This window comes from Myiozetetes cayanensis, unplaced genomic scaffold (assembly GCF_022539395.1).
Source record: "Myiozetetes cayanensis isolate MyiCay16 unplaced genomic scaffold, myiCay2020 scf4, whole genome shotgun sequence".
In the NCBI taxonomy this organism is placed as follows: domain Eukaryota; kingdom Metazoa; phylum Chordata; class Aves; order Passeriformes; family Tyrannidae; genus Myiozetetes; species Myiozetetes cayanensis.
Genome location: NW_026087631.1, coordinates 60805189 through 60828025, shown reverse-complemented (window position 1 = coordinate 60828025; position 22837 = coordinate 60805189). Strand labels below are relative to the sequence as shown.

At 37.1% G+C, this 22837-nt stretch overlaps 2 protein-coding genes across 6 annotated transcripts in view; both read right to left on the bottom strand.

Annotated features, from left to right (window-relative positions):
- Positions 1–3155, bottom strand: part of CPLANE1 (ciliogenesis and planar polarity effector complex subunit 1) — a 55699-nt gene extending 52544 nt beyond the window's left edge. For 3 of the 4 annotated variants that reach the window (XM_050328789.1, XM_050328791.1, XM_050328790.1), the window contains exons 1-4: positions 2534–3154; positions 1575–1710; positions 1271–1390; positions 186–415 (exon numbers count right to left, since the gene is read on the bottom strand). In XM_050328789.1, coding sequence (XP_050184746.1) covers positions 186–415; positions 1271–1390; positions 1575–1710; positions 2534–2614 — 567 coding nt within the window. In that variant the 5' untranslated portion in view covers positions 2615–3154. Of the gene's footprint in view, positions 1–185; positions 416–1270; positions 1391–1574; positions 1711–2533 lie in introns of all 4 variants that reach the window. The other variant, XM_050328793.1, reaches the window with a different exon arrangement.
- A 3536-nt stretch (positions 3156–6691) lies between these two features.
- Positions 6692–22837, bottom strand: part of NUP155 (nucleoporin 155) — a 29405-nt gene continuing 13259 nt past the window's right edge. Inside the window, exons 17-36 of one of the 2 annotated variants that reach the window (XM_050328787.1) lie at positions 22568–22630; positions 21487–21546; positions 21225–21375; positions 20353–20419; positions 19407–19525; positions 19116–19219; positions 17730–17863; positions 15860–16051; positions 15082–15220; positions 14278–14413; positions 13709–13862; positions 13347–13451; positions 13082–13236; positions 12450–12579; positions 12063–12176; positions 11471–11591; positions 10470–10580; positions 9430–9566; positions 8677–8777; positions 6692–7483 (exon numbers count right to left, since the gene is read on the bottom strand). In XM_050328787.1, the coding sequence (XP_050184744.1) occupies positions 7345–7483; positions 8677–8777; positions 9430–9566; positions 10470–10580; positions 11471–11591; positions 12063–12176; positions 12450–12579; positions 13082–13236; positions 13347–13451; positions 13709–13862; positions 14278–14413; positions 15082–15220; positions 15860–16051; positions 17730–17863; positions 19116–19219; positions 19407–19525; positions 20353–20419; positions 21225–21375; positions 21487–21546; positions 22568–22630 (2432 nt within the window). In that variant the 3' untranslated portion in view covers positions 6692–7344. The remainder of the gene's footprint in view (positions 7484–8676; positions 8778–9429; positions 9567–10469; positions 10581–11470; positions 11592–12062; positions 12177–12449; positions 12580–13081; positions 13237–13346; positions 13452–13708; positions 13863–14277; positions 14414–15081; positions 15221–15859; positions 16052–17729; positions 17864–19115; positions 19220–19406; positions 19526–20352; positions 20420–21224; positions 21376–21486; positions 21547–22567; positions 22631–22837) is intronic. The other variant, XM_050328788.1, reaches the window with a different exon arrangement.

The window sequence follows — 22837 nt, the reverse complement described above, 5'->3', positions numbered from 1 at the left end:
CAGATAAACCCTGATCTGATCCAGTAGGGTTGTTCTTATGTTGTCATTAAACGTAACGTGAGCTGAACTATTAAGTCTACACACAGTACCAAACAGGCAGACATTGCTCTCAAAATTCACTATAGCTTCTTTTGCTCTGATTCAATTAAGAAATAAAATGATTGCTTAAGGGCTTAGTTTTTTACCTCATTTTGTATGAAAGCAGCATGCAATCCAACTTCTTTTTCTTCAGTAGAAGGCAACATGACTGATTCATCAGGTAAAATTTGTGTCCAACGTCCAGAAGATGAGTTTTTATAAGAGGATGTATTTTCATGTTCTGTGCTCTCCCACAAAAAGACACATGCTGTAGGAGTAGTTAATAACACCTTTCTGCCATCTCCAGATACATACAAGTACAACCTCATTAAACACTCTGGGAGAAAAAAAAAAAACACAACAAAAACCAACAAACAAAACAATGTGTCAGGATAGTTGATGTTCCTTTGTTAGATATAGAATTAAAAAGAATGGAGACAGGAAATTTCTCTTCTTGTCTATCACAAGAAATCCAAGCTGCCACCTTAAGTATCTCTCATTTCCAGCTTCACCTGTGATAGCAGACCTTGGGCAGTTATGTCCAATTTTTATGCATGCTATGAATTATCTTTCCCACCAAACTCAACCATCAGAGATGTTTCTTGAGATTACCCTTCTTGAAACCCATCTTTCATTAAAAGAAGTAATAAATGTGTAGGTGCTCTACTACGTATTAACTTTAACTCCTAAATGCACTACTGATCTTCCCTGAAATGATAGAATTGCTTGTACAATACTTCACTTTACAAGCTGGTATCAGTGATATTATCCAAGACATGACAATATTTGATACTTAAATTTGCAAATATGTGCCTTTCTTTTGTTCTCTCAGCTAGCATTTGTCATAAAACCCCACTTACAGAACAAGTTTCAAGTTATCCATATACTGTTTACATCAGATGTACATCTGCTCTAAAGTGTTAATAACCTAGTCAGGAATTGAACAGTTAAAAACTAACAATTAAAAACTACAAGCACGGCTCTTGAAAATGAATTACTACTTACAGGGGATTACTACACATAAATACCTGTACCATTCAAATTACAAAAAGGACATTTGCCAAAGTTGAGCTAGCATACAAATTATACAAATGCAAAACAATGGGAAAATTACTCATGAAATAAGATTTAAGGAAATGAAAACAACTTTACGTCTATTCCATTTTTCACAGGATTAATTGAAAGAATCTACCTTGTGCTGCCGCCACTACTTTCCTGGACTCTTCAATGGCTGGCACAATTTTCAAACAGTCCTGATCTTTATTCCAAAGAAAGAGCTCTCCTGTTGTAAGTATTCCTGCCAACCAAGCAGCTGTGTTCATTGGGGGAGAGAAGTTTTAAAGGATATTATTGTGAAGTAATTAAATTAATGTTCTTCCATCTTAGCCACAGTTCTGGTTAAGTAAACTGGCAGATCCTTTAGATATTCTTTCTAGACTATTACAAATACAAATAAAATAACATGAACTTATAATACATGAGATATTATACTTCACCGTTTCCTGATGTTGTTAAGACAACCACATTTTTCAACAATGACTGCAGCTGAGGGATTTTCTTCCTTGTCTTCCCTGATACCAGGTTAATTTCGTTTATATGTTTACCATCTAGAAGAAAAATAGCCTCTTTTTCCTGTTAAAAGAACAAAAGAGCATTTAACTTTTTTAAATGTTATTTTCTACACAAGCCTGTAAAATAATGCAGAGATAAAAAATGTTACAGCAAATAATAATAAAAAAAAACTGTTAAGAGCTGCAGTTGCATACTAACTTCATTCTTTGGCACATCTGCTTTACAGTACAAAACCATATCTAGCATCAACCTACAGATGAATGTGATTCACAGGTTTTAAACTACCAAACTAATTTTACAGTCATTATTAAAAACTTATTCAAAGTAACTCTATGTGCTAAAAAGACAACAAAAATTGGACACTACCTAGTAGTGCTTAATTTAGTGAGAGATTTGTCAGTGATTCCAATAATAATAAAAAAAAGAACTGGCCTCAAATTACTACCTACTTAAATTTCAATCATAGATGAGGAAAAAAAAATTACTCTTGTTTTATAAAAAAAGTCTAAGAAAGTATGTCTTTCAACAAATGCAGGATGCAATGGGGAAAAAAAATTGCTCACATTTCCCACAATATACCGTAAAAAGTTATGAAAAACTAGAACCATCAAAACAACAGTCTCATATAAGGGACAGGTCTTTTGTGAAGGAAAACAAATAGGTTCCGAAATGTTTCTCTGAGAAATCTTGAATCTCCAGCCTCATGTCAATACGATATAACCTCAAGCAATTTATTAATAACTCTTAAGGTGCATCCAAATCACTTCCTGAGGCTTTTTTTTTACCCACTCCCTCCTCAAGTAAGTGGAATTGCAAAGTATTGTATAATTAGAAACCTTACTCTTGGCAGAATTTTATTTAAATAGAAGTTCATTACACTTACCTGTCCAACCCACGAGATGCGAGGCCACGGTTTTCTTTGCCTGATAGACGTAGAGATGAGCACATCGAGCTTAATCTCCATTCTTATTGAGCCTCTAGGTAAGCATTATACAGAAGAGCAAATAGTGGCTCTTTCACACATTCATAAAGACTCTGAAGAAAGGAAAAACAAGCAAACAAAAAAAGGACCGGAAGTTTCTGTTACGTGGGGGTGGGAGCAGAAGGCGGGAATCCAGGCGCAAAGTCTTGACTACAACAGCTTCCCGCTGAACACAAACAGAAGCGATGCTATCCCGTATTTCCAAGCTCAGTTTTCGCCCGGGCAGCTCACGGGCGATGTGCTGTTCAGCCGCGGGGGTTGTTACACCCTCGTTCGGGTGTCCAGAGAGACAGAAGCCGCAAGACAAACTACATTACTGAGAACTCTAAAAACGCAGGAAACGCCCCGCAGTCTCCTAGGATAGGGGATCAGGAATTCCAGTGGCGGGGACGGCCCCAGGAGGGCCGGCTCGGAGCGGGGCCAGCCGCTCACCCGTGCCTGGGGAGGGGGGAGCGGCACCGGCTGCCCCCGCCGCGTCCGGGCGCCATCCTCGGGAACCCGCCCTGCTTGTGCGAGCTCCCCCCTCGGGACACCAACAGCGGAGTGCCCAAAGCGATGCTAACTCGTCGGAGCCGCAGCGCCGGGAGAGCCCCGACCTGTCGGCTCTCCTCCAGCCCCAGCCCCGCCGCGCTCCCCCCGCGCTGCCGCAACTGCCGGGCCGGGCCAGCGCAGGGCGCAGCCGCAGCGCCGCCCCAGCACTGCCCCGCCCGGCTGGCTCCAGAGGCATCCCGGTGGGATGGTCCAGCTGGGAGGGTCCCGCCGCCTAAGGGCGGATCTCCCTCAGCCTTCCCGAGCCGGGCTCAGTGTAAAACCGCCCGCTACTCCTCGATTGCTGAGCCCGCCGGCTTAGCAAGCTGGGTGGGAGCCTCGCTCGCAGCTCAGAAAGCCAACCGCATCCCGGGCTGCATCCAAAGCGGCGCAGCCAGCAGGACGACATAGGTGATTCTAAGCCTCTGGTCTGCCCTGGTGATACCCCACCTGTAGCATTGCGTCCAGCTCTGGGGTTCCCAACACAGGAAGGACATACACTCGTTAGAGCGGGTCCAGAGAAGGGCAGCGATGACCAGGGAACTGGAGCGCCTGTCCTATGAAGACAGACTGGGGTTGTCCAGCCTGGAGAAGGCTCTGGAGAGATCTCATTGTGGCCTTTCAGTAATAAACAAGGGCTTAAAAAAAAGGAGAGGGACTTTTTACAAGGGTGGATAATGATAGGACAAGGGGGAATGGTTTCAAACAAAAAGAGAAAAATTTTAGTTTAGGTGTCACAAAGAAATTCTTTGAGGGTGGGGAGGCATTGGCACAGGTTACCCAGAGGAGTTGTGGCTGCCCCATCCCTGGGAACATTCAACACCAGGTTGGATAGGGCTTTGAGAAACCTGGTCTTGAAGTTGAAGATGTCCCTGCCCATGGCTGGAGGGTTGAACTATTTGTCCTCTGAGGTCCCTTCCAACACAAACCATTCTGTGATCCTATAAAGACTGGGGGATGTGGGAATGAGTGATTGATACTTACTTGCCAACTGAGGTTAAAACCATGACAACGTGAAATACAAGTTGTGTGAGCAGCCACTATGTTTCATCACTTTAAAGAAATGCACTGGATTCCCTTAAAGCCGCTCTTCTTTCAAACTGCCTTGTTTCTACCTTCTGCTACCTTTCCTTAGTCACAGTCTTGACTGAGAATTAGTAACACTGACACAGAAGGAAACAGTCCAATGAAAGTAATGATACATTTGTTGATAATATTGTTAATGATAACTGGTTCACATTCATGTTAGTCTGTTACTTCCCTCTAATTGTCACTATTTATTTCATCTAATGCATTAACCCAACCCTCTCCTCTGATCTTCGTTTACCACATCCATCCAGGTTTAAAATGGAAACAGAACCTACCCTTTCTCCATCTGAAAGATGAGTAAGTGTTATGAAAACAAAAGGTAACATCCACACTGCAATTACCCCGTCATGTGAAAAATATCAGAGGTAACTTGTGATACACTTTGAAATACTCTTAGTTTGATAAACCTGTAATATTGCCAGAGGCATCCTTACTCTATTAACTAGAGAAAAAAAAACCAGAAGAGTTGAACCTTCAGTCTGTGACCTGTGCCTGTTCCCAACTCTTCAGCTATTTCTCCAGATGAGAACAGAAATCTGCTTATACAGATTACAGAATAACTTTCATGTAAATATTGAAATTTAGTCAAATACATCAGGCAAGACGTTGACATCACTTGTATGAAGAGAACTGCACTAACAAGACCAGGGTAAATCCATAAATCCCTTGTTGTGAAACATAGCTATTAGAAGAAAGTAATTTCTAATATCTAAAGACAGTATATTTTATATGGAAAGATGCAAATCTTTTTCCCAGGACACAAAGGATTTCCTCTATTTAAATACTTTGTAAGGAGAAGAGCTAATAGGAATATTTCACGTTTATTTTGATCTAAAGAGGTGAAAAGGAGATGCATTTTAATTTATGTATTATTTCCCTGAGTGCATTCTTTGGCTTGAAATCATCAGAATGTATCTGGTATTTCAGAGTGAAAGAAATGTACTTCAAGTAAAATAGAGTAATCAGATCTTGCAGTAAACACTCATTTATCATGTGAGGAGCAGAGGGATTGATGCCCATTCTCCAGCACTTTTCATTCCCCTTGTCTGGACTCAAGGCCCTTTGGTGGGGTTTCCATGTCCTTTAGAGGCACTTGGAGGAACAGAGCACAGAGTGGAAGTGTGCTGAGCCCATAACCCAGAGATCAATGGATTAAAACCATCCTTTGCTAATGGGTTTTTTTCTCTTTTGTAAAGCACAAGAGCCAGAAGTCCCCAAAAGCAAGAAACTGGGCAAGGAAGGCAAGAAATCAGCATGGCAGAGTAAGGAACTGGTGGTAAGACTAAAGGGAATGAAGTAAAGGCAGAGTCAGTGGAAACTAGGACAAGGCACCTGAGAAGAGTATAGGAAGAGGTGAGAAAGGCCAAGGAGAAGCTGGAACTGAATCTTGTCAAAGGATGCAAAGAATAATAGAAAGGGATTCTACAGGTATGTGAACAGACAAGATGCATCACAGAGTACTGAGGGAATTGGCTGTAGTTCCCAAGCCACTCTTCGTGATTTTTTAAGAGTTATGACCTTCAGGGGAAGTCTCAGGCACTGGAAAAAGGGAAACATAGTTCCCATCTTTAAAAAGAGTAGAAAGTATGATTCTGGGAACTACTGACCTGTCAGCCTCCACCCCTCTGCCTGGGAAGATCATGAAACAGATCCTCCCTGAAGCTGTGCTAAGGCACATAGAAGACGAGGGGATTCTGGACAGCCAGCACGACTTCACCAAGGGTAAGTCCTGCCTGACCAACCCAGTGACCTTCTGTGATGGAGTGGCTGCATCAGTCGACAAAGAAAGGGCTACAGCCGTCATTTATCTGGATTTCTGTAAAGCCTTTGACATGGTCCCCAATAGCAGCCTTCTCTCTAAATTGGAGAGATGGATTTGATGGGTGGGCTGTGAGATGGGTAAGAAATGGTTGGATGTTGCACCCAGAGGGTAATGGTCAATGGTTCAGAGTCCCAGTGAACATCAGTGACAAGAGATGTCCCTCAGGGGTCTGTGTTGGGACTGGTGTTATTTAATACTTCAGCGATGACAAGGACAAAGGGAGTGAGTGCACCCTGAGCAAATCTGAGGTGACTGGTGCTGTTGACACACCTGAAGGACAGAATGCCATCCAGAGGGGCCTGGACAACCTTGAGAACTGGGACCATGAGAATCTCACAAGGTTTAACAAGGCCAAGTGCAAGGTGCTGCACATGGGTCAGAGCAATCCCCAGTATGAACACAGGCTGAGGGATGAACAGATTGGGAGCCCTGCAGAGAAGGACTTTGGGGTGCTGGTGGATGAGAGGCTGGACATAACCCAGCCATGTGCACTCACAGCCCAGAAAGCCAAACATGTCCTAGGCTGCATCCAAAGGAGCATAGGCAGCAGGTCAAGGGCGGGGAGTCTAGGAATATACACAATTTGGTGTTTGTGTGCATGTAAGGAAAGTAGACAGAAGTCAGTTTATGACTTCTTTATTTGATTTTAACAGATACAACATTTTATTAAAATGGAATAGGGAAAATAATTTGATTAACTTTTAATACTGTTCTTTCACTATCAATACAAATTAGATTGCCAATTCCTGCAACTTCATCCCAAACATTCTATTTAGAGAGGCAGGCTATATTTAAAGTGATAGTTATGAAATAATGATTATCTTAGTTAGTGTAGTTATGACTCCATTATTACTCCTTTGTATGACTACATTTACAACCTGACTCTGCAGTTGTCATTTCTTGTTTTGTTAATTCTAAAACAGCTATCAAGTATATTTTGCATCCTGATTTTCCTCATTACTTCAAGTAAAATAAAAACGTTTTCTAAATAGTCTTAATCCCCAAGGCAAAGGTCACACAATGTATTTTATTTCAACATTAAAAAAACCTTTCTCTTGTTAAAAAAATGGTAGTAGTAAAAGTAAAAGAAACTCCATTTGTCACATTTACATTTTACAATTTGTAGATACCTTTAGAATAGCATGAATACATAATAGAAAAATGCAGCAGGAGAAACAGCTTCCCCAGGATTTTTTTCTGAGGATTTGTTCTTTCAGAGATTCAGTGCAGTTTACATTACCTGCACTAATGGTTCTGTTACTGCATTAGTCAATCAGGGAAGTCGTTCTAACTTGGCCTGTAGAGATTTAAAATTCCCAATAGTTGTCTGAACCATTAGTGTTGGGCTCATAGACTGAAGTTCAACCAGGTAACAACTGACAGCATCCAAGCAAACATTTGTGAAGCGCCGCCTGTAAAGAAAACACAGAATAATAACAAGCTCCTCTTTGTTCCTGTAATTAGAATTCATCTGAAATAGAAAGTGAGTATTCTTTGAGTTTTAATGGAATAACATATCAGGAAGATATCTGTCAGCTGCTTTTAGTTTTCAACTATTTATTAGAAAAAATTATTTTTGAAATCTAATGCTTGTGACTAAGACAAAATGGGAAAATAAATCAACCATTACAACTTATTGGCTATTAAATATAAACTATAAAACATGGAACATTTAATAGCAATGCAAAACATTTAATATTTAGATACTACTTTAGATATGAATACAGTCAATGTATAAGTTATTAATTTAGGTAGCAATTTAAATAAATTAGAATCAAATTACAATTTAGGTATTCTAATAAATCAGTGTATTTAAATTGGCAAATCACAGAAGACCAATCAAGTGAGAAAAGATACATGTGAACAGGGGATATTTACATGCATATTTTCAAAAGAATAAGAAATATTTATGTTTAGAAGAGTTATCAAGACTTTGGTTAGTTCTGCTCACTATTTTTGAGACAAGATAGCTCGAAATGAAGTTCTCCTATTCAAACAAAAATTGTCAAAGCTAGACATGATATACAGGCAACTTATTCAAGTACTTAGACATTTTTTCACTGGAACCTTTTTCTGATATTACACCCAAATTTTTGCCTGGTGTGAACTAAGCTGAATTTTAGTCTTGGAGACTGATTCATCATCAACCTCTTAAAAACAATTTGGAAATATCTAACCCAATGTTTAGTCTTCTCTTTTCCAGAATAACTCAGAGCTTCTAGAATTTCAACACGAAAAAGTTCAGTTTTCTGTCACAAAATGCTTGATTCTAATTTTCCCCCCACTTTTCCCACATTGCCTCAAATTTTTCTGTACTACTCCTTGAAGTATGTTGCCAAAAATTTACAAAATAATCCTCTCAATTCCTCATAGATATTTAGGGAAGTGAAGAAAAGTAACTTTGTTGTATTTATAGGGAGAACCCTAAAAGTTTCTAACAAATGGTTTTGAATGAAGAGTGCCAGTGCCAGTAATCACTGCTAGGAATAAAATACTAAATTCACCCAAAAGAAAAGAAGAAAAACTTTGGGGATTAATGAAGTGTAGTATTTTAGGGTTTTTTTATATCTTTCACTTTTTATTAGGATACAGCTGCCCTTCTTACCTCAGAGCTACTCTGCTTGGATCTTGTACATATCCTGATAGTAATACATGAATAGATTCTAAGAGGTGTAAAGGCTTTTTCATTCTGTTCCAATATGGGTCCTAAAAAACAAAAATCCAAAATATTAAGGACGAATGGTAAGGACACACACACAAAAAAAATTGTGTGGTGTGTACATAAAGTGCCAGCTGCAGCAATTGTTTATTTGTCGTATCAAAAACGTAACATAAATGGGAATTTTATCTTAATCTACATTATATCTGTATTAAAGTAATATTTTAATTTAAGTACTAAAACATACATAAGTTTAACTCAGTTTCTTATTAAACAGTCTGTAATGTAATAGATTATAGGAAGTTCAGAATTCCTAGGAATCTGGATTAAAAAGAAGCTAATCAATTCTCTTTGTTTATTGCATCAATGGATCCAACAAGATGCAGTAATACAGCAAACTTTAATCATTATTAGGAAACAAAATTAATATATTCCATAGATGCTGTTCCTTCTGCAATGTAAGAATTTTATTTCATCCTAAATCTGCTCTAGATGGAGTAAAAGAAGTAACAAATTTCCTCATGCTCTAGGACTGAAATGAATAAAAATAACAGGGAGAGGAAAATGCAACCTTAAGAGTCTTTGAGTAAAGAAAGCAAAACTATGAACATGATATTCCACCTTACATTACTTTATGTTTCCCACTAAAGACAGACCTTGATAGTAGTTGAAAACAGAATTTTTATTTTTTTCCCTTACCCGTGCTTTAAACAGTTGGTCATATACTTCAAGCAGCCTTGGCAATGACACTCCAATTTCTTGCATGGTATATGTTACAAAACCTACATCCCAGTTCAAAGAGCAGACCTGTTGTTCTAGAAACTGCACTAAAAAATCTGGAGAACAAAAAAAAAAGGGAATATTTAGATTCTACCTTGTTAATGGGAGTCTAGCAAAGAAAGTCATTTATTCAAGGTTAATTTTTCTTTCTTCCACACAGTTGGTACCTTCCTCCTCTCAAACCCACAGATCAGGTTCCCCCAGTCCACACTGAGGGGAAGGCTACACAAAATGTAACTACCTCCAAAGACAGTATTACCCTATGAGCAAGGCATGGCAGGGATTACTCACTCTAAGGACTTTGATACAGTTTTGCCACGCAACTATGCTGTCAACTAAAATTCATTAATTTTTGTTTCAGCACAAAACACATACTACCATTACATTTGCTAGAACAACTAGCAACACTACTGGAGCTTTTATCAGGTTTTAGTATCAATAACAATTAACAATGTACTGATTAGCACTAAATGTGCATACTGAATGTTTTCACACAGTATTTTAGTATCATAAAAGAAGATTGAGTGCTGAGCAATAAATTTTTCAGGTTTTTATAAAATATCAAGTTGTCAAAGCACGTGAGAATCTCAAAAGCAGAAACTTCGAAAAGGATCCAGAAATTTTCTGAATTCTGTTTTCAAAATTTGGCCCTTCAGACAGCAGCAGATACTTCAAGAAACGGCAGATAAATGTGGTTGCCTAAAATCTAATTTTATACATAAATACACATTTTTATGTTGCACTGTGATAGAAATAAACTTTACTACTTTCTAAAACGGGATCTGTACAGCCATATAAAATGCTACTGCCATCTAAAGTTCATTTACCTCCTGTTTCTTTTAGGATTAAAAAAAGACAGACATTTCTTAGTTTAAAACTTTGTTAAGAGGCTAAAAAGAAAGCTGAGACCCATTCATGTGACATGTATGCTTATTTAGTATGCAGGCTAAACAACTTGCCTAAAGGAAAGTAACGAGGTGTGCCAGCATATATCTTTCCGAGCAGTGTCAGCTTCAGGCAAAGTGCTTGCATTCTGTCAGCGGGGCTCAGAGATACACTGTCGCTCAATTCTGAAAGTGGAAAGAAAACATCTAGAGAGAACTTCGGAAAAGGCTATTGTAAATGCAAAATGAGCACATGGAAGTGAAAATACAACTTTTTCTAGTGTATATTCACAGATGTTTATGTTTCATTGAAGTTCCATGCAAGTCTATTTAAAACACAACCAAACAAAAACACACCTCCAAACCCCACAACAAATCCACTACCACATAGCTTTTCCCTCAAAACCCTATTGGATGTTGTTTGCACAAGGGCAAACTTGAGCCCAATATCCAAGGGGGAAAAAACCCAAACCAATCAAATAGGAAGAGAGAGTGAATTACTAACTAATAGTAAAGGATCATCACAGCTAAGTGGCCAAGCTTGCAGAGCTGTGACTACTACTCTGTTTCTTTATAAATGAACAGAACCCTTATATTTCCACTCCTGTCAACATTATGTATGCAGAATTCTCTGATGATTTTTTTATTTTTGTCATTATAAATTTATTTACATTTTAACATTTAATTTACACTTAACATTTTCATTATAATTTCTTAAAAGTGAAATCTTCACACAGAATTTCACACGTATTCTAAAGTCCACATATAATGGCATCATGGGATGAAAAAACTTTTGAAATGTTATCTGCAACATGGTTATTCAAGTCTCATGCACAATATACTCAAACATATACGAAAAAATATCACTTTTCTGTCCTTTAGGCACACAAACCAAAAGCAGTAACATTAATGAATTACTACTTAACTACACTAAAGAAATATATTGCAGAATAGTCCAAAAAAGTTGCATTTCACTTGGACAGCATAACAGTAACAGCACACTCAGTCTTAAAGCTACAACTGTACCACTTTCCTATAGTTCTAGCTTGTACTACTCCTAGTCCACTAAGACCTACCTTTTTCAATGATTTCTTGCCAGAGAGTTTGCACCAAGATTGGGTCAGAATGACCTGCACAATGTATAATTGCAAGCTTGCACTCTGAGAGCTTAAAAGGGTCAGCAAATTCTCCATAAAGCTGTAAGAAAAATTACCAGGTTTTACATTTCATTTCGAATAAAAAAAAAAAATTCTGAAAGTCAAACTGTTCCTTGTGTGGTAGACATTAGACTAGCCAAAGCTCAACCTATGTAATTCTTGTCAACCACTAAATTTATTTTGCTGTATTTAGTTTCACTGTTTAAATGTAATCCCAAATTTTATATGAAATTAAAACTAAAACTGTTAATTTTTCAATGATTTTACCAACAAATGAAGAAATCTAAGAGACTTAATAAAGAAGATGAACTTGTGAAAGAAATGAAGGTACTGAAGACTGAAAGACTACAGAAGTACAGAAAATGACAGTGCAGGGTAACAGACATTCTGAGACCAGGAATGCTGAACTGTCTATTAGCTTTCCTAGTCAGCATAGGACCATTCTTTGCAAAACACTTTTTCTCCAAAAAATATGATAAACTAAATTTCAACACAGGGAAATTTCAATCACCTTCGTTATATCCATCAGCTCAGCATCAAGTTGGGAGATGGCATCTTGTACTGAAGAATGGTGGGAATACTGACGCTGTAATGTTTCTTGTATTTGAAGCTGGATCCCTGCAACCTTGTTTAAAATGGAAAATACAGTATTTCAAGACTGAAGGAATTTATTCAGAGTTTAAGAATACACTCAGAATAAATTTTAATTTATTTAAATGCAGAAATGTTACTGTCTTATACCATTAAGTCTATTATCATATCATCTATCAACTGCATAACTTTGCCATATCAGGAAGACAGCACAGAAATCAGAAGCGGTAATAAAAATGTCATGTGCCAATGAGACAAACTGAAAAAATGCATTTACAGTCTAGCTTAGATTAGTTTTTTTTCTTACTTCCATTTTCTCTTCTAGTTCATGTAGGAATTCACCATCTGCAGCTATAGAGGATATGGCCGTGGAGCTTTTGGCACTCAAAATGGCACGTGCAATGTACTCAAGACGCTGTTGAAGAGAAATTTCTGTGCTGCAAAACAAATATTCAAAACAAGATAGGTACTTAATACAATTATTTGAGGATTAGTTATATTTTAACTGGACCCTGGCAATTAGCATATGACTTTTCCTGATTTTACTAAATCACGCAGGACATGATTCATCCATGTAACCCCATCTTTGTTGCAGGCTCAGTTCTAGTGTATTTCTTAACTCATTGCTCCAGTTAAACTATTGCATTACAAAAATCTGCATAAGAAATGATCACTTAATATACGGTACTTACAATATGAAATACACTGCAAACTGAAATAAACATAAAATAAACATAACAATTTCTTTCCAATAACTGTCTGGATTCAAAACTAATATATTCTATTAATTTAAATTTTTTTAGAAAACCTCCTTGGGTATTGGCATTTTCTTGTCCTTGGCCTTTTCTTAATATATCTACACATAAGGTCTTGATTTTAGGTTGTTTGATTTTTACCTAGTTACCTCAGTATATGCAATAGACTGCACATAATCCATACCTATGCAGGTCAGCCAACTTAGCCAAGACTCTAGCAGCACTACTAAAATTTCTGTTCTTCTCAAAGTATCTCCACAGTAAATCCATATAGCGAACTTTGTTTTGGTCAATCTTGGTCATCCGTACCAGGTAAGGTTCCAAAAAGGGGGCAGTAACCTACAGAAGTCATAGAGATAACATTTATACTCTTGCTCTTCCTTGTTTCTCTAAAGCACCAGCATTATTACAATAAACTCTTCTAGTCTCTTGTCTGTAGATGAGCTCACCTGTAACAGCTTGTCCGCCAGGTCAGCTTGTATCAACCAGTTGTAAAGCGCAATACTGAAGAGCTCATCTGTTGAACGCTGAGCCAGCTTTAGCATCTGTTCAAACTAAGGGAGGGAAAGGCCAAAGCTGTTACTCCATATGTGGTTACCTTACATTAAGCACTGAATTCCTATGTGACAATACTTCAGTACATGCTATTTGTGTGTCATTGTTTCTACATATTCTCTAGATATAGAAGCCAATTCATGACAAATCTTCACTTTGAACCAACCTATAATTTTATTAAAATAATAAATTCTATATCCCTTCAAGTCATACTATTTTCTGGAGTGCAGTCATGACTTTTTTGTGAGTTTCTTACATGGTGTCCTGCTTCTTCATTGCTTAGCATATTGGGGTCAGATGACAGCACTGGAGGACCTGGCTTTTTGGGTACACTGGGAGACTGAGGAGCAGCTTTACTTTGATTCACTAACTCTTGAAGGGTGTCAGTGATACACTTGTAGCTATTCAATCTGTAACAGAGCAAAAGAAAAGTCTCATAATTTTCATTGCAACTGTCTGTGAAAGATTATTCTCAAGTGTTGTTACTGTATGACTCGGTAGACAGTTACTAATATTGCAAAAGGTCATAGATCATTGTAAGATAGTTGTCACAATCTACTTTACTCTCATTCATATTGCTAACAAGTATTTCTGTAATGTTCTGATCACAATGTTTTCTGTATCTATCATGTTAGGTGTTGCTCCATAATAAACTGGTGCCATATTAATAACAATCAAGAGGAGCACACTGGGTAAAAACATTTATATTGTGTCCCTTATCATAAAATGCTTGTTTGTTATTACCCTACATAACTTCCCTAAAAGACCTTCGTTTCCAGTCACTTGAAGTAAAGCACCCCATATAATGATAATAAATCATCTTGCCTCTCTTGAAAAGCTTGGAGTCCAACAACATCCTCTTCTGGTTCTCCATTTTTATAGAAATGAAGGCCCAGACCTTGGGGATCTTTCTTCTCAGCAGCTGTAAGACAGAGTTCTACTACTCCCTCATAGAAACGCACTAGGAAAAATCAAAACAAATATCACTGTTCATTATTGTAGTAAATCTATGACAAAATGGTGACATCAAACACTTATCATTTTAGCAAGCAAGAAAAAAATAAACACTATTCACTCTGTTCTGGATCATATAAAGGTTTACACTTGTACTCAAGCTGTGTGATTTACATGCCAGTTTGAACTTAGATACCAAGTTACTTCAGAATGTCCTGCACAATATGTAACACTGTACTGAGGCCCAAATCTTTACTGTTATAACAGTTACATCTATATTTAAATTATGTACTAGCTTCTACTGCACTGAACAGAATTCAGAACTATCTTTCCAAATGCTTATTTGGTATAAAACCTTACCTGAAACCACCTGCTTACATACAGCCCAACAATTTTCCTAAAAATATTGTAATCATATATGAAACAAATGGACACTGCATTATTAAATAAGGGTATGGGAATATTTTAATACAGAAATTTTTTTTTTTGGTTGGTTGGAACTCCAGAAAGGCTTTAAAAAGACAGGTTGGCACATTTTAATTCTAAGAGTTATTAACTAACTGCTTATGGTAAAATGAGTTGAAAGTTAATAAACAAAACAAACAGACAATAAGATGGCATGAAAGGACACTACAGAAGTTATTTGACAGAACATGATCAGTGACTGTCTCTTACCCTGCCTATATTGTGCACAAACATTAGCAAGGTCTACTTGGTTGCTGATCTTCTGGTACTCTTTCAGTGACTCTCTCAGCATCTTCTCTTTTTCCATTTTGCTCTGAGCCTGTCGAGAGCGCTGAAGAAGTTCATTTGCCTAGAGACAAATCATGGGAAAATGGAAATTATTCACAAAAGCACATGTTGAATGGACCATGGATACTGTAAATGAGGTATTATTCCACAATTCAAAGCTGAAACATTAGAAACATCATCCTCTCAAAAGCACTCTCTGGTCACTAAGTTTCCAGTAGAAAGACTACAATGGCAGCAGAGAGAAGGGTTGAAGATCTAACCAAGTGGTTCCCCATTCTTTTCTTACTGGTTCCTTACTTCAAATTTATTTGAAAACCTTTCAAGACCAAAGGTCTTAAACACAATTATGTGTTACAAATTCTGTTAAACTATGCAACGGACAAAACCCAGGACTCTATGCTGAAGAAAAACTGAAATAAGAAAACATTTTATCAATATAAGGAAGACAGATACACATCAGATTAGAAGTAGAGACTCAGTGAACATTATAAATAACTGCAAATGCTTCAAATAATTTTCATGTAATGTTCAGCATTATTTAACTTAAAGACACAAATACATCCATGACTTTTTGCTTTCGTTCTTTTTTGTGCTTCTGAAACTACTTGAGCATAATGACTTACCAGTTGTCCAACTTACCTCATGTGAACATGTTCTAAAGTTGTGTTTTGGCACTGTAAAATCTGGAAGAGCAACTTACCTTGGAACACACAGCATCATCAGTGCTATAAAGAAGAGGACAGATATCTTGCAAATGGGCAATGATTCCATCCACAGCAGCATTATCTCTGATGTAACAGTTAATGAGAGAAGCAATGAGTGCTCCAGTCAACTCTCTGTCTCTAATCACCAAGTCTTTAAAAGCAGTAATCTTTAGCTGTTCTTGAAGTTCCTGAAGATAGACAGAATATCATCAGTTTACCAAGTATTTTACTTTATTCTGTTGTAACAGCAGCAAAATTGTTTCCAGTAATTAAAAACATACAGAACTCCAATGACTGAAGTGTGCACCACAGAAATATATTATTTAAAACACACATTATATAGCAAAATGGAAAGAATAAAGAAAGGCTAATCAATGAAACCACTGGATGCCTAAGGACTCCTCTTGGCAGACTTCCTCTGCCATCTTCACTATATGTCACCTGTTTCAGATCTCTGCAAGTAAGAATTGAACTAGTAGTTCCCCTTACTTCACAGGGCACTGTCAGAATGCACACCCTATAAAATGAGTATGTCACAGTTTTTAAGAATAGAAACCATCTTATTGTCACAGCTAAAGAAAATGACAGATGCAATAAAAGGAGGATTTTGAAAAATTCAAGGTCTGCACGATTTACACTTTTAAATATAAACTACATTGAAGGTTACTAGTTTTTTATTTATTAGGAATATTTGCTCACATAGAGTTGCTAGTTGTGTCTATGTAGTGTCAATAGATGATCACTAACAGTATAATAAAATTATAAAACCTCTAAATCTACTGAAGACAGAGGAAAATGTTCTAATTGTTAGATAGTTAACTCTTTGTCCAATACAAGATAAAAGCTGCCCTAAGCTCCCTAATACAACAGTGTGAAGAATAACAGCTTCTGTGCACCTGTGAGATTTTAAAATTATTCTTTCTACGGAGAAAGAATACAACTTCTGTTTTCCTATCAAGTCCTGGGACAGAATGCCTAGTATTCTAATTAATAGCTTTTTCGAGGGTTGGACGCAACTTTGACATTAGCAAAGGGTGCACAGCAGTAGCACCCACAGTTCTGCAAGTTTCCGTCTTTACAAACCAGGAGAGGTTGAAAGAACTGGCATTGTTTAGCCTGGAGGTTCAGGGCATCTTACTAATATTTTTGTGAAGGTGTAAAGAATCAGAGCCAGACATTTCTCAGTGGTGCTCAGTAAACAGGACACTACACAGTGGTCAAAAGCTGAAGTAAAGGAAATTATACTTGAATATAAATCTTTTTTACTCTAAAGGTGGTTCAACACGGGAACAAGTTGCCCCAAGACACTGTGGAGTTTCCACCTTTGGAAATATAAAAATCTTTACTGGACACTGTCCTGGGCAACCTGCTCTAGATGACCCTGCTTTCAGGGTCAACTAGATTATTCCCCCCTTCCTGCAGAGGGGACAGACAATTTCCAGTGATTCCTTCCAACCTCAGCTGTTCTGTGGTACATTCTGGAACCCTATCTACACAGAAGTGCAAAGACTCTACTACCCTATTGCTCTCCAGCTTCCACTAAGACTAAGGCAAAGAGTGAATTCCACTTGGCTGGAAAATATTGGTCTACCCTTTTCAGCACCTTTTCCAGAATGTGCTTAAAGTAAAAACACAGTCATTTATACAACCAGACTTAATATTAACCATCAATATAAGTAAAACATAATTTATTTTTAGTGACACTTCCAGTTTCATAAAATTGCGTGATCAGGTCAATACTCTATGTCAGACTATTTAACACTTGCAACCCGAATAATGTAATATATCTTTGGGAATAGCTTAGGTAGTAAAGGAAATTCAGGGGATTAGTATAAACAAATGAAAATTATATGATCCAGATCTTACCTTCTGAAGCTCACCTACAGCAACACTGAATTGGTGCTCACATAGTAACTTCCACAAAGCCAATGCCTGGCAGGTTTTGCGAACAAGCTGTTGGATGCCTTGAAGTGAAGTCTTCTCAGTCAGCTGAGCCTCAGCTGAAAAAGCAAAGGTTGTCAGCAAATAACTGGTCTATATGTTTCAAATCAGTGTGTAAGTTTCTGAGGTTTTACAGCAACTATCTTCTTAAAATTCTGATTTTACTTCCCTCTTCCATTACTGATTAATGCTGTTTAGCTCTCTCTGGAGCTAAGTGCAATGTTAATATTTCCCCAAAGAAATGCCATCTGTTAACATTTACTTCAAACCACACAGCACAGGAGGAATACTTTTTAATGTTTTCCTGTGAACGCACTATATTTACACACCAGTCTTAAATTTTTGCACACTTTTCCATAAATAGCAATTAGAAATGTATGTGATGAACATAAAAGAAATTAAAATAAATTCATACATATTCTCTTTTTATTTGAGTACCTGTATTTACTTATAGAGAGAACAGTTACAATAACAGATGTGGTCAACCCTGTCTGCACTATCTTTAAAGCAATAACTACTCCAAGAAACTAGTAACATTTAAATCAGTTAAGATGTATTAACAAAAGGGTAATGTATTCATATTTATAACATGGGTGGAACATAACTGCAACAATTTATGTCTGCACTTTTGAGTGTTTACAGTTCATATACAAGGAAACAATAAATACAGTGTCATTTAGCAATCCAAAAAAGTTTATGAGCTTTGTAAAGAATAAAAATGAAAAATAAAATCATTAAGTGTCTACCAAATCCTATATAATGAATTAAAAAAAATTACATTTGCACTATTGAAAACCCAGGATTATACTCACACAGACCATCTTTCTATTGCATATACACTGCAGCAACACTTCTCAACTTGCCTGCAAGTGCTGGGCAAAAGTTGCACTACAGGAGGGCATGAATTCAAATGGGCTGTGTGACAGACCTCATATTTCTAAACAAAGTTTTCTAGACATTTCAGTGACTTTACTTTTGGCAACTTGCACTGAAATATGTCTTTTTAATAAGACACCATGCTCACTTGTTTGATAAACTAACTGCTTAGCAATTGCTATCCTGAAAATATAAATGGGTGTGCAGCTACTAAGTACCAGAGTGAGGAGATAAAATAATCTTACGAATTATTGGGAACATTAGGAAGAAGAAAAAGAAGACAGGAAAGTGTGCAGAAAACCCAGCATATCGTTTAATGCAAAAATTCTGTGGAAAAAAGGCCTTTTTATTCTGCGGATTTCACAAGAAAAGTGAGAAAGACAACACCCAAGTGCACCATTCTCTCCCACTTCCTGTTCAGAAGTAATTACATACCATGATATTTCCTTTGAAGTTCTTGCTGGACCTGCTGAGAACTTCCACCATCAGGCCGCATAAAACCCAGAAGTCTCTGTTGGAGATTGGCTGGTGTGTTGAAACTGCAATTCAAAAAAAAAAAACCAAACAAAAACCACTGAATCTGTTAAAGATAAATCTAACCATTCATTTTTAGCATCTGAATAATTGAAGTTGGAGACCATAAAAAAACTTCTACTCAGGTACGGCACAGTTTTTCAAAAGCTGGATATTAAATACCACCAGTAAATTTACAACAATTAATAATACCTTGGGTTTCCAAGGGCTCCTACTGTAGCAAACTGTGAATTCCTATCCAGAAATTCTTGTAAACCTTTTAGTTCTTGTAGCACACATTCCAGCACACGGGAAGGAACACTGCTCTCTATCTGCAAAAGAAAGCAAACTTCTTTACAGAAAGCCGGGTTTTCACACTTTTTTCCAAAAATTTTCAATTTTAAGCTAACGCCAACTAAAAAGACAAATAAGAGGGTACAACAAAAAAATAGTTTAATAATAATAGATGACTAGAAGAACTCAACATTATACCACATTCATTGAGGGGGTACACATGTGAAGAGGCAGGAGTCCTCTGAAGATATATAGTATAAGATGCTACTTTCTTTGCCTCTCTGAAAACTAAATCAGCTACACTTTACTATTTCCAACTCTAAACTAGAACAATGTTGAGCATTGCTAAGACATAGCATAACTGCCAAGGTCTTCCAGAGTCCCTACCTTAGGAGGTAGGAGGAGGAAAGCTCATGTAGCAGTTAATCTGCAGTGCTGAAATTACTCAGTTCAGGATTCTATTAACAGTCACAGTCAGAAAAGATTTTGTTATTTTGATAATGGACAAAAAGTTAAACAGCAACGTGTTAGTCAGAAAAACCATGGATATTTTTCCCACAACTGCATATAATTTCCATAACAGTAATGACTATCCCAACTCACTAAAGTGTTTTATTTTTAGCATTTGTCTGGAGGAGGCATGTAGAAACCCTATGGGGGTATGAAGGGAAAGCTATAAATAAACATAGAGACCAGCCATTATCTACTAACAGTAGAAATAAAATTATTTAGGTTTCTTAAAAAGAAACATTCAAAATAATAGCTCAAAAAGACATCTAAGTTTGAAAGGACCTCAGAAGTTAAAAAGGTCTTTAGACAAATACTATAAGAAACTCTTAAGAAGACAGAATAATCTTTTACATACTGCAACAACTTCTCGATTGCCACTCTTGAAAACTCTCTCCACAACTATACTGCCATCCCAAATATTTCTGCAACACAAAACGGCTCTGTGTTAAAAGCCAAGTAATTTAAGCAAGTATTTTTGCAATCTCTTAAGAAAGAAATGGTAATGCTTTTTACTTTAAAGTCTAAAAGAAAGGATTTCATTTGGATGAAAACTAAATATTCAAAAACGTTAACTTATAAAAGTGTGATTAGTACAGATATAAATAATTAACAAAATCCCAAATTTTAAAATTTGACACTTTCAAATATTTTAACTACAGCCCAATATTATTCCCTGGAAATACAGTGCAAATAAACAAGTGTTGTAACAAAAATTTCTTTCCCAATCAGCATGCAGAGCTCTGTTCTTGCTTGAGGTGTTTAGGACTCAACATCCAGGTAGCAAAATCCTCTTTAGCCCTGCTTCATTACCCTGACTTGAGCATTCCTTTTAGAGATTCTTAGAAATTACTTAAAGCCAGGATTTTGATCCTGTAAGTCCTTCTGCACTTCTGTTTCATCCTTTAGGATGAGTTTAAAACATACAGCTCATAAATTTGAAAAACAGAACTGCAGTTTTCAGACTTGTGCTTATGCATTAGATTGCAGGGGCAATGTCTAGGCAACCTTCCTGCCCTAGGCATTCACTGAATGTATTACTATTAAAAGGGCTGCAAAGATAATGTCTTATATCAACAGGTATTTCATAACACAACGTAAAAATGCACTTAACAGATTTTCAATTTAAATGATATTAAAATAAGAATTCAACATCCAACAAGCATTACTGGAAAGAAAAGCTATGGAACAAATTGAGTGACAGGATTCCTTTTTACACAAGCACCTCACCCTATAATACGAGCAAAGTATATGCAGATGCCATTGTGTCTTCCAGAAAATACTATCTCAGGACCCATCATTCCGCTAACAGATGTACCAGGGTGAGACATGGAATTCCCAGCAGGAAATATGGGAGTTGACACAATAGGAGGTTGGAAACCTTGGGTAAAAATAGGTAAATATTACTCATTTGAATGTCAATAAAACCCAAAAAAATCACCAAACCAAACAAAAAACCCAAGTGTTTCTCCAGAAAAGGAAAAGTTGTTACCTTGTCCAGATGTCAAAAAGCTAGAAGTAGGATATGGACTATCAACAGTCAAAGGGGAACCTAAAAAGGGAAAAGAAATAATATTGAGTTTCCTAAAAACAATCAAAAAATAATCCAAAATCTAACCCACAAAATACCTGTGCAAAAGCAGCAAAGTTTTATTTATAGTTTAGTATCAAATTGCACTAATTTCTTATCAACCAACACTTCACAAGTGAATTCCAAAGGGATACAGTTCCTTCAAGAGCAGTTATTAGGCATTTTTTCCTAGTATTTATGTATTTATTGCATGCCTTCTGTTCTCTGCATTGAATGCAATACTGTTCACAAACTTTTTGTTATTCCTCACCTTCTGACTGCTCCCATTACTAATATGGGCATATATTCTCAAAGCACTCGCCTTCAGTCATTTAGATCTTTTGAAACAATATCAACTTTACCTTCTGAGCACTCAGCTGAAAGACACTGATACTATTACCCTTCATTTTTACATAGGGTAAACAGACAAACACTACAGCAACACTGTTAACTTGCAACACTAAGGCTGAGACTGTCCACAGCCTCAAATTCAGCTGTAAATACTCAACCCTCCTGCAACTTAAGTCTGAATACCTAATTTAGGTCCCCAAAATATGAGGAACATGTGTCATCATCAAACCAAAATGTACGTGAACAAAAATGTCTATGTTCCATCAACAAGTAAGGTGATCTACCACAGAAAATGAAAATTTGGCTTTTATGAAACTATTCTTGCCTAATTCACTACAGTTCTCTCAACTTGGCAACACACAACAGCACAGAGGATAACATGGTGCCAATGCATTCTCAGGGCACATTATGTGTGCTAAGCAAAGCACAAATTTGCAGAAAAGCAGCATGCAAATGCATGACTAGACTTTCAACAGTGGGAAAAAGATGGAACCAAGTTAAAGGTGCCTGGCCTTTTAATGCTACTGTTATTGCAATGTAATGTCACATGCAAAATTATGAGGTGTTTTAATGAATTTCTGTCAGCACTTCCGACCCACCACATGGGACATCCACAATATCAGAATCTTAATTTCACATGACAATTCTCTACCCTTTGAGCAAACCGAGAAAGTAGTAGCAGAAGAATGGTGCCATCTTCCACCTGGACCTGTTACTGAAGCAAAATGGAAACACGTGCTTTGATACTATGTTTGAAAGAGGCATATATGACAGACTATGATAAAAATATCCAAACATTTAGACTTGGGAAAAATACATTTACTTGTAAAATGAATCCCTTTATTGATTAAAGAGATTCCTGTCATTTCCTCCACACCTTACTTTCATTCTCAGTCTCCTTCTAGCACCTGTTCTCCCTCCC